Source organism: Oncorhynchus tshawytscha, linkage group LG30 (assembly GCF_018296145.1).
Source record: "Oncorhynchus tshawytscha isolate Ot180627B linkage group LG30, Otsh_v2.0, whole genome shotgun sequence".
In the NCBI taxonomy this organism is placed as follows: Eukaryota; Metazoa; Chordata; class Actinopteri; order Salmoniformes; family Salmonidae; genus Oncorhynchus; species Oncorhynchus tshawytscha.
In genome coordinates this window covers 38,354,503-38,366,787 of record NC_056458.1, presented here as the reverse complement: position 1 = coordinate 38,366,787, position 12,285 = coordinate 38,354,503, and the positions used below count along the sequence as shown (strand labels likewise).

General features: G+C 41.5%; 1 protein-coding gene across 8 annotated transcripts in view; it reads left to right on the top strand.

Moving 5' to 3' along the window:
• The window catches only part of LOC112228329 (rap guanine nucleotide exchange factor 6), a 163,469-nt gene that overhangs the window by 23,167 nt on the left and 128,017 nt on the right, over nucleotides 1-12,285 (top strand). For 6 of the 8 annotated variants that reach the window (XM_042309538.1, XM_042309535.1, XM_042309533.1 and 3 more), the window contains exons 3-4: nucleotides 493-549; nucleotides 2,438-2,521. In XM_042309538.1, coding sequence (XP_042165472.1) covers nucleotides 493-549; nucleotides 2,438-2,521 — 141 coding nt within the window. Of the gene's footprint in view, nucleotides 1-492; nucleotides 550-2,437; nucleotides 2,522-9,289; nucleotides 9,514-12,285 lie in introns of those variants that run through there. The other 2 variants (XM_042309540.1, XM_042309541.1) reach the window with 2 other exon arrangements.

Genomic DNA, 12,285 nt, shown 5'->3' with positions numbered 1-12,285 from the left:
CTACTTAAGCTCCATACACCAGGGCCTGTATTCATAAAGCAGCTCGGAGTAGGAGTGCTGATCTAGGATCAGGTTGGCCTTTTTAAAAACTAATGAATGAGATTAGACTATGCTATATGGACAGAGGTAGACCTGATTCTAGATCAACACTCCTATTATGTGGTTATGAATACAGACACAGGAGGTGGAGCTACAACTACTGTCTGAGTCATCCACATGGCCCTTCCTGTACATGGCCCTTCCTGTACAATCTTCTGTACATACATAGGACAGAGATGACTAACACACACTGGATCCGGTGTGCAGGCCAGGCCATGCAGCTCTGAGACTGGCCCTGACATTCACCACAACCATTCCACATCACCAACATTCAGATATGAGAGCTGTCAGTCTGGTTGTGATAATGTATGAACTGGTAACATCTTCTAATAATGTATGAAACTGATCATGTATGAACTGATCGTGTCTGAAACTTGTTTTGTTGTTGTGCAGGTCAATGAGTACCTCAGCCAGGTATGAGAGACACGAAGCTAACCAGGTCCTGTTCTAGTAAGTTACACACACACACACACAACCCTAAACGTCTGCTTGGCTTCTCTTACAGAGCACTGTTTTCCTCTTCTGTCTGCTGCATGGTTGTCTTGTAATGTAACTGTTGTGTTCTGTGTTTACCATTTCTATACTACCAAAGACTCCTCACACTTCAAAGAATTGATCCGTGTCAGGACATAACAGCAGACTTTCATCTCTTTAGTCTTGAAAGAAAGTCATAACGGCCTCTTCTGCTCCACTGCATAGAGTTAAGCTGTGTTATGGAAAGAGGGGGAGGGGGAGAGAGGCATACTCTTCATATCCAACATTGTGTTGATGTATTACTCCTTTCATTGGAATCACATTAAACTCTCAGTAGTTGAATTTTTGATTGGAAAAATACATCTCCCCATGCTTTTACACACACCATTTCCCCACTCAGTACCATGCTCTGACACTGTAGGAATCAATCTGCCTGGTCCAATTAGGCACAGAGAACATAGACATTATAGTACCTACTTGGAGGTATTAAACAGCCTTTGAAAACAATCAGAACTCCTCATGAAACACTAAAGCTACTTAACCATGTGAACGTCCATGCAACCCACGTGCAGTACAGTCGGAAAGTATTCAGACCCCTTCACTCTTTCCACATTTTGTTAAGTTAGTCTTATTCTAAAATGGATTTTAAATAGTTTTTTCCCCCCTCAATCTACAACACTACCCCATAATGACCAAGCTCAAACGGGTTTTTAGTTTTTTTCCCCCTCAATCTACACACACTACCCCATAATGACCAAGCTCAAACAGGTTTTTAGTTTTTTTTTTGAAAATGTATTAAAACCCATCAAATTGTGCTCAAAATTTGTGAGTTGAGCTTTTTGTTTGTATGGAACATTTCTAGGATCTTTTATTTCAGCTCATGAAACATTGGACCAACATTTTACATGTTGCGTTTTATATTTTTGTTCAGTGTATTTAGCTATTAAATGATTTGGTCAAGCAATTCTGCTTTTAGTTATAAGATAAACACAGCTATTCTGTGTAAAACTTGTCACAGTTGAAGAGGGGATGTTCTCAGCTTTGTGCAGGTATATTTTATTTCTCAGCTGTCTTATTTTACAACCAATATATTGATATGGATTTGCGATACAGGGCGTACGAAATGAGCATCGGCCTCTGCGAGCACCTCGGCCTCATTGGGTATTAGGCTATGACCGCAATGTTTTTTTAAGACATTAATAATGAGTTTACTGTTCGATTAAAACATGGCTACGTCCTGTGAAAAATGTATTTGGAGGTAGTGATTTAGCTAATGTGTTTTGAATTTCCACTTACCCAGCTGGTGAATTGGCACCAAATATATTAGTGCACGTAAAGATGTTGGCAAATTAATCTCTATTTAACAAAAAATATTGAGTCCTATTTTAACAGTAAAATACAACAATTGCTGTATTACGTTGCAGTGCACATGGACATGTCTTGAATCATGCTTTCCTGCTTAGATGAAACACGTTATTTGAATACCATTTCAGTAGTCTATTGCACGTCTTTATTTAAGCACTGTGAATGCCATTAGAAGCCTACTCATTTTTTCTATTAGTGACGGCGTGAAGAATCATGGGAATATTAGCAGGTTTGTGGCGCACACGCAGACCTCAAAATTGCATTAAAAAAGTATTAAATTCAACTTGCTGGAACCTGCAGATACCCCGTACCACCTCAAGCAACATTCAAGACTCGTTTGAAGGGCCCATAGTTTTTCCTGGTTAGATCACATGGCGAGGAAAAACTCTGGTCCTTCCTTTTAAAGTATGATGCATGTGATGTCACCATGCAGACGTGTCCATAAACAGCACTATGTAGACTAACACAATGTCCCTTGTTATCTTGTCTCCGTCTTCAGCGCAGACAGCATCTCCACATGCTGGTACACCCTCCTGTCCGGTTCAGTTATCCTCAAGGACCACATGTACTTGGCCAGATGCTGGTAGGTTCCATCTATGTTCCATTTATCAGCACACAGCCCATCACCAGGGCTGGGTAGTAAAGGATTACATGTAACTGATTTAAAAAATCAATAAAAATGTAATCTGTTATGTTACCAGCAAAAACAAATACTTTTGAAACTAGATTACTTCCAGGATTACTTTTAAAGTCACAAACGATTTTTGAGAACATTATTTGACACCTTTCTGTTTTGTCAATGACATTCAAATCAGCACTGAAAAATTCAAGTTAAGTTTGTTCCACCTGAGTGAGTCTGACCACAAGTCAGAGACCACTATAATGACACACCAAATGTGTTTGATGGATCGCGGGAAAAGAGCAAGAATAGGCTTTTGTATGCTACAGTCCAAGCTATGTCTTCTAATGGTGCGACTGCTGCCGGCTTCCAAAGATAATCCAATTTGAATAAACGCTTGGTGGTAAGGATGACAGTAGTAGTGTAGTCTACGGTGATACGGATATCACTTATTATTGACATCTACATAGTGCATTGATGTGAATCACACTGCTGTTCTCTCATTTAGCTATTTTTGCCTTACAGATATCGGTTCCTGTGGATGGCTATGCATTTGAACCCAATAATGGTTGAATTGAAGTTTAAGCTGCCTATCAATCATTGTTTTTGTGCTCTTGCAACAGCTGCATAGTGGAGTTCCTAGCCTATGGAATAAAAGTTTGAGGGAGTTCCTTCCTTTTTAAACTCCTCCGTGGTACTACATTTACATGTTAGTCATTTCGCAGATGCTCTTATCCAGAGTGACTTGCAGTTAGTGCATTCATCTTAAGATAGCTAGGTGGGACAACCACATTTCATAGGCATAGTAAGTATACTTTTCCTCCAAAGTAGTTATCAGCAAAGTCAGAGAGAGAAGAGAAGGGGAGGGGGTAAAGTGCAAGTGTTGGTTCAGGAAAGTTTTTGTGCTCGATACTGTCGAACTCGTATAATTTAAGAGTTCCATATGGCTCTGGTCAAAAGGAGTGCACTATAAAGGAAATGAGTTGCCGTTTGGGACGCATCCAGAGAGGCTGGTAGTGTGATATTCAGCTCTGGAGGTGTGTCTCCTATCTTGCAGCAGCAGTGTGCTTCAGATCTGTGTTGGCTTTGATAAGTTTATATTTTTGTTCAGTGTATTTAGCTATTAAATGATTTGGTCAAGCAATTCTGCTATTAGTTATAAGATAAACACAGCTATTCTGTGTAAAAAAGAAGAGCGCCTGTGATGAAGAGCCTGTAATACTACTTTTACATAGGATTTACTGTGTTCAACCTATAAAATATTAAACATTTGTGCAATGTTTATATGAGTTAACCCCTTTACACACAGGCCCATTTTTTAAGACATTCTTGCCTGAATACACTTTTTATACGCCCCGTGCACATGCCGGTGATGAGTGGTAGTAGTGGTTTGCAGATGTGGGTGGGCCACTATTTGAATAAATCCATTGAATATACACCATCAAAAAGAAACCCATCATTCATTTGTTTAGGCAGGTCCTAAGAAACATCAAGCCTTTTTAAAATGTCTTTTTCAAACAATAGAATGGCGTATTGAGTTTAATTATGTTAAGTCCAAATGAATGAAATCAATTTATTTAGTTAAACAGACAAGACACACCTACCCCGATCAGTCAACACACACATATATATATCTTTTTTGTAGTAAGAATGTAATTAAATATACCAGAATAAAATAGCAGCGTGTGGAACCGCTGTCATATAAAAACTACCTCTTGCCCAAGGCAAGCCCATGCTTTTTCTTATCCACGTTTCACCTCTGTCCTACCCTCACTCCGCTTTGTTAGGGAGCAGAAAATAGCATGCGAGTCTCGTGTTCATACTTCACAACCTCCGCAGGCTTTGAGTCTCCATTACACGATTTAGCAAAATAATATGCCTACATTTGATATAAACTAAATAAATTGGTCCACACTTGATTTAGACTACATTATTGCAAGCTAAATGTTTCTGATCAGTGACAAATTAGCAAACTAATAGACGAGCTATACCACCTCCACTTATTAACCAAATGTACAGACTGAGATTCAGTGAAACAAAATCAGCATTACGGCTACATTTTATACTAAGCCGTAGGCAGAACTTTACCGCAATCATGACTTGGTCAGTTGGTAGAAAAAAGTATTTACTAGTTAAAGCCCCGCCTTATCTCAGCTCACTGGTCACCATAGCAACACCCACCCGTAGCACGTGCTCCAGCAGGTATATTTCACTGGTCATCCCCAAAGCCAACACACCCTTCGGCCACCTTTCCTTCCAGTTCTCTGCTGCCAATGACTGTACCGAATTGCAAAAATCACTGAAGTTGGAGACTCACTAACTTTAAGTATCAGCTGTCAGAGCAGCTTACCGATCGCTGCAGCTGTACACAGCCCATATGTAAATAGCCCATCCAACCAACTACCTACCTCATCCACATGTTTTTCTGCTCTTTTGCCCACCAGTATTTCTACTTCATCATCTGCATAGCTATCACTCTAGTGTAAATTGCTAAATTGTAATTACTTCGCCACTATGGCCTATTTATCGCCTTACTTCATTTGCACACACTATACTGATTAATCTATTGTGTTATTGACTGTACGTTTGTTTATCCCATGTGTAACTCTTGTTTTTGTCGCACTGCGGTGAAATATATATATTTTTAAATAGAGGCTATGTCACCAGCAATACCTTTCATATATATATATAAAAAAAAGTTGGAGGGATACTAAAGTTGTCGGAAAAACATATTGTTTGAAAGGTGTTTTATAGAGCAATTCTAACAGCTGCTCACAGTCATTTTAACACACTTAAGTAGGGATCATGTCTGTGATGGAGTGCAGCTTTGAGGAGAGTGTGAGATTCCTCCAGCAACACGTGACTATAATAACTGCAGCTGCCAATAATGAGGTGTGTGTGTTGCTGATTGACTGCAGATGTCTTGGACACAGACACACCAGCCAGGCCCATTCTCACCGCTTATTGTTTTTTGTCTGCCTGCATCAGTTGGTCTCTCCAACACACCCTCACTCCTCTACTTTGTCCTGCCCAGCCATAAAACACAATCCTGAACCAATTAGTTTTGTGAGCTCAAGACTGAAAGTGTTTTGAAAGAGAATTTGCACATAGAACCACTTCCTCTACCCCATTTAGGCTAGTGCCATCCAATGTATTAATATTTTCAAGAACTCCCTGCCTATAGACAATTAAGCCATGTTTACACTGCAGGCCTTAATGCTCAAATCATTTTAGTTTTTCAAATCCGTTTTTTAATACTGACTGTCCAAACGGCAAGATACGAGTAACCACGTGTGTTCAGACTGTAGTAATTTGCTGACATGGCTACACTAGTTATGGTAATGGTGGGTGTGTATGCAGTGGTGTACAGCTGTGGCCAAAATATTTGAGAATGACACAAATGATTTTCAAAGTCTGCTGCCTCAGTTTGTATGATGACAATTTGCATATACTCCAGAATGTTATGAAGAGTGATCAGATGAACTGCAATTAATTGCAAAGTCCCTCTTTGCCATGCAAATGAACTGAATCCCCCCAAAACATTTCCACTGCATTTCAGTCCTGCCACAAAAGGACCAGCTGACGACATGTCAGTGATTCTCTCGTTAAAACAGGTGTGAGTGTTGACGAAGACAGGGCTGGAGGTCACTCTGTCATGCTGATTGAGTTCGAATAACAGACTGGAAGCTTCAAAGGAAGGGTGGTGCTTGGAATCATTGTTCTTCCTCTGTCAAACATTGTTACCTGCAAGGAAACACGTGCCGTCATCATTGCTTTGCACAAAACGGGCTTCACAGACAAGGATATTGCTGCCAGTAAGATTGCACATAAATCAACCATTTATCGGATCATCAAGAACTTCAAGGAGAGCGGTTCAATTGTTGTGAAGAAGGCTTCAGGGCGCCCAAGAAAGTCCAGCAAGCGCCAGGACCGTCTCCTAAAGTTGATTCAGCTGCGGGATCAGGGCACCACCAGTACAGAGCTTGCTCGGGAATGGCAGCAGGCAGGTGTGAGTGCATCTGCACACACAGTGAGGCGAAGACTTTTGGAGGATGGTCTAGTGTCAAGAAGGGCAGCAAAGAAGCTGCTTCTCTCCAGGAAAAACATCAGGGACAGACTGATATTCTGCAAAAGGTACAGGGATTGGACTGCTGAGGACTGGGGTAAAGTAATTTTCTCTGAATCCCCTTTCTGATTGTTTGGGGCATCCAGAAAAAAGTTTGTCCGGAGTAGACAAGGTGAGTGATCCCATCAGTCCTGTGTCATGCCAACAGTAAAGCTTCCTGAGACCATTCATGTGTGGGGTTGCTTCTCAGCCAGGGGAGTGGGCTCACTCACAATTTTTCCTAAGAACACAGCCATGAATAAAGAATGGTACCAACACATCCTCCGAGAGCAACTTCTCCCAACCATCCAGGAACAGTTTGGTGACGAACAATGTCTTTTCCAGCATGATGGAGCACCTTGCCATAAGGCAAAAGTGATAACTAAGTGGCTCTGGGAATAAAACATTGATATTTTGGGTCCATGGCCAGGAAACTCACCAGACCTTAACCCCATTGAGAACTTGCGGTCATTCCTCAAGAGGTGGGTGGGCAAACAAAACTCCACAAATTCTGTCAAACTCCAAGCATTGATTATGCAAGAATGGGCTGCCATCAGTCAGGATGTGGTGCAGAAGTTAATTGACAGCATGCCAGGGTGGATTGCAGAGGTCTTGAAAAAGGGTCAACACTGCAAAATATTGACTCTTTGCATCAACTTCATGTTATTGTCAATAAAAGCCTTTGACTCTTATGAAATGCTTGTAATTATACTTCAGTATTCCATAGTAACATCTGACAAAATATCAAAAGACACTGAAGCAGCTAACTTCGTGGAAATTAATATTTGTCATTCTCAAAACCTTTGGCCACGACTGTAAGCTGATTGGTGGTGCTCTTGCTTCCTGTCACTCAGAAGTTGTTGTATAGCGAACAAAGATGACAACAATGCCTGCTATGGACGTTTCCTTGTTGCTTTGAATGTTTTGAATCGTAGTCACTTTACGTCTACCTACATGTAGGGTACCAGTAAGTACTGAGGTGATGTACAGGGATACACGGTCATTAACAGTCTAAAAAACAAATCCGATTTTACTGTTCAGACACATCTTATTGCCAGTAATCAATTATTTCAATCGCCCTATGAAGGTAGTTTGAAATGTGGCTTGTAATATCCTATTCCATGTGCCTTTTTGTCTATTAAGACTTCAAGCTGCCAGAGTGAACAAGGCTTTAGTCATTCTAGATGGCACTGCATATATTGGATTTGAAGCACTGAGGTTTACACAAATGGAAAATGGGGACAATAAGCATTGAAAACTCTTGGTGTGTAGCTGAATCTGCTTGTTGGCAGCAGTTTGTCCTACATTAGGTGACCATGCTTTAGAGCAGAAGGAAAAGTTGGGCAATTATTTTGTTTTTTTCCCCTCACCTTATTTAACCAGTTAGGCTAGTTGAGAACAAGTTCTCATTTACAACTGCGACCTAGCCAAGATAACGCAAAGCAGTGCGACACAAACAACAGAGTTACACATGGAATAAACAGTCAATAACACAAGCACCACGAGGAGATATTAAAGTGTGTGTGTGTGAACATGGTGTCTGTGTGCTCCCGCATGTCAGTTGATGACAGACAGAGGGTGGGGGTGGGATGGTGCCCTGCAGGGGGCAGTTGGGAGGAGGGGGATTGGGGGGCTGGAGGGCAGGGAGCAGAGGGGAAGGGAATAATATGGAACTCCTGGAAGAACTGGGACTGACCATGTGTTCCTGAGTAGCCTGCAGCCCAGAAGCACATCCAGGCAGGAAATTAACACACACCCACACACAGACCAGAGTAGAGGGGACACATTCCCTCCCTTAGAAAGGACCAACTCAAGCCCATAATGACTCTCCTCCTCTTCCCCCTGGATCTCTAAACAGACCCCTCCTCTTCCCCCTGGATCTCTAAACAGACCCCTCTTCCCCCTCTAAACAGACCCCTCTTCCCCCTGGATCTCTAAACAGACCCCTTCCCCCTCTTAAACAGACCCCTCCCCTGGATCTCTAAACAGACCCCTCCTCTTCCCCCTGGATCTCTAAACAGACCCCTCCTCTTCCCCTGGATCTCTAAACAGACCCCTCTTCCCCCTGGATCTCTAAACAGACCCCTCCTCTTCCCCTGGATCTCTAAACAGACTGGACTTGGATTTAAAATAGCAGAAGTTTGGATTGAGACCTGTGCTATTCTATCCCCCCCATTTTATATATATATATATATTTTTTTTGGGGGGGGGATATTCTGGATGTCATTTCCCCAGGGAAGGGGATCTGTATGTAGCCGTTTGAGTTAGTCTTCTTCCGTTGTGCGTTTATCGTTCTATTTGGAGTTGACCCCTAGGACATGGAGTTCTGGATGTGTGCCGGAGTAAGTCATTGAGGAGGTTTTCGACTTCTCCCTATGCTTGTGGACTGATGCCGGCATTGGATTATGCTCCCTGGGAAAAACTCTGTTAAGGACTAAATGTTTTGGAATTCCCTGTGGGACGCACACATCAGCAAGATGCCATCAGGCCTGTGTGATTTGACATGAAAGCGTACTATTCATGTTGTTGATTTTAAAGCTGACTGAGATATGTACAGAGTAAGAAAGGCACATTTCCCCAGACTGAGACATGGCTTAACTGAGGAATAGCCCACGGGAAGTGTTTCTTTCTACTTGCAGTTTCACTTCTAAAACGGATTCATCTTAACTTACCCCATTACGGGAGAACACCACCTTGTTTAACACAACATTAAGTGATCCTGTAGCTGACAGAAAGGTCGTTTTCTAAAGTCTTGTGAAGTTCTCATGTCTTCCAATGTTTTGAATCATCTGGTGACACCGCAGCCCTTCTCTTGTCCAGTGATTGTTGTTGATTGTCCGGCATGTTCAAGGTAAGCTAACACCGGGGAATTTCCTTTAAATAATGAAGTAACATTTCAGTTTTTAAAAATATTTTCTACTACATTACAATATCATTGGTATTCCTGCTCAATAATGTAGACCAGGGTTAGGCAACCTCATGTTTTTGATGTAAGGGAAGACCAGGTGTTTTGAATTTAGGTAATCAATAAACTGCTCAGTTGGTCAGGTGTGGTGCCTCGTTAGAACAACATCCTGTGGCACTCGGGGTACAGGGTTGCCTACCCCTGACATAGACTAAAGGGGCTGTAGGAATTTAATTGACTGGCTTGTTTAATAGTATGAAATGAAAACACTACATGGAGGTTAGCCAACGTCTCTTGACTACCCTCCTCTTCAACCACCCCACACTCATCCCAGATACTGTACATGCCAAATCAGATTAAATCATGTGTGCAAGAGTCGCCTACCCCCTCACCATATGGACAAACGCACACAATGCCTCTCCTAAAGGACTCCACACAGTCTATGCATTGACTCCCTTGATACAATGACTGTATAAAATACATTATTCATGATACTGTAATTTTTACACATTTTTATCAAGGGTGTCAATTTTGGGCCCCACTGTTTATTAACTCCTGGGGGTGAGATGGAGAGAGGAAAAGGAAGCCAGGCAGGCAGAAAGGCTGACAGTTTGTGCAGAAATTCTTTGGTTGTTCAAACCCAGTTTCATCATCTGTCCGGGTGAAGAAGCCGGATTTGGAGGTCCTGGGCTGGCGTGTTTACACGTGGTCTGCGGTTGTGAGGCTGGTTTTACATACTTCCAAATTCTCTAAAATGACCCTTGGAAGCCGCTTATGGTCGAGAAATTAACATTAAATTCTTTGGCAACAGCTCTGGTGGACATTCCTGCAGTGAGCAAGCCGATTCCATGCTCAATCAAAACTCGGCGTTGTGTGACCCAACTGCATATTTTAGAGTGGCCTTTTATTGTCCCAAGCACAAGGTGCACCTGTGTAATGATAATTCTGTTTAATCAGCTTCCTGTCAGGTGGATGCATTATATTGGCCATGGAGAAATGCTCACTAACAAAGATGGTAAACAAAATGGTTTTCACAATTTCAGAGAAATAAGCTTTTTGTGCATATGGAACATTTCTGGGATCTTTTGTTTCAGCTCATGAAACATAGGATCAACACTTTACATGTTGGGTTTATATTTGAGTTCATTGTAGTTGGTGACTATTTTGCTATCTCGTAAGAAAATCTACAGCTGAACAGCTCCATTCATATGAATGGAGAACCAGGTCTTAATGACCTGGTCTGTGGGAAAGTCATTGGGCTGACTAACGTGATACTACTACACCATGTGATTGATCTGAAGTGTGAAAGCCATCTGAGCCGGCCTGTTCTGTTCCATGGTGGAACCAGTGAAAAGGCTGAGCCCTGTTTCGTCCCAAATGTCACCCAATTCCCTACTTAGGATCTGTTCAAAGCAGCACCCTATGGGCCCTGATCAAAAATGGTGCACTATATAGTGAATAGGGTACCATTTGGGACACAGACCAGTGTCGATCAATAAGCTCCTTTGTGATCCCAGTCAAACATGACCTCATTGTCCAGAGGAGGGGAGCAGGTCGATTCAATCCTCAATGGACAGTTGACTCGCTGTGTGAATCTCCTATCAATCCTTTATTTTGTTAACAAGCAACAACTTTAACCTGCTACTAAATTACCAATACCAGTTCACCTCAATGCATTAGTGGAGAATGATTGTTTATTTTATATTGTCACTGTTAGAAATAAATAGGCCTAACTATCGTTATCGCTTCAATTTGAACTGGTCGATCTTTGCATCATTGGGTACAGACATCAGTATTGACTGCAATACATTGAAATTGACACCAAAAGCAGTGTCTCTAATTTGCAATGTAAAAGTGTATTCAGTGTTGAACAGCAGTGTTCATTTTGTCAACAAAAATAGTGACTCAAATATTTGTCATACCTATTTTGCTGTGGCAATTGATGAGACGATCACTGACTAAATATTCCCAGAAAAAACTGACTAAACAAAAGTTATTTTTAATTTCAGTTAGCTAAAACAATCTCTGTGACTGAAATCTGACTACTAAGTGGACTGGACAATAGTTTTTGGAGAGATTGAGCTTTTCCGTGACGACCACAATTAATATTAACAGCACAGATTGAGATAGCGATGTTTTTCTCTCCCTTGAGTAGGCTATAGAAAATTAGGTTGTCTTTTTTAAAATGTGTATTCTTGCTCAACCGTTAACCTTTTTTTTGTTTTAGGCTATACCTTGTTGGGTCATGTTACCTCATTAGCTAGATATAGCTAACAACCTTTGGAGTGTTGAGCATGATGCAACGTTTTGGAACGTTCAGATAGAAATATGCTATGTAGAACAAACATGCCTGACATGTTTAAGGAATAACGTTGGCGCTATTCATAGAATTTCTATCTGCAACGATGGAGAATGTTTTTCCAACTGAACGTACCTCTGGTAACATTACCAGTAACCTATATGCAAACATTTTGGCGGCACAGAGAGAAAGGAAAAGGGATAGCAAGCAATTTGACTACATCATTCTTGCCACTATGCTTTATCTGACTGATTTAAATACATTTATTTAGAGTTAATGTGGACCCAGTGACTTAGACCTCAGTACTTGGACCAGGACTCGAGCACAGGGGACTTGGGAATCGATTTGGACTTGAGGTTTAGTGACTCACTGGGCGAAACAGCCATTAGCCCACGTTCTAATTGTGGACATTAATGTGG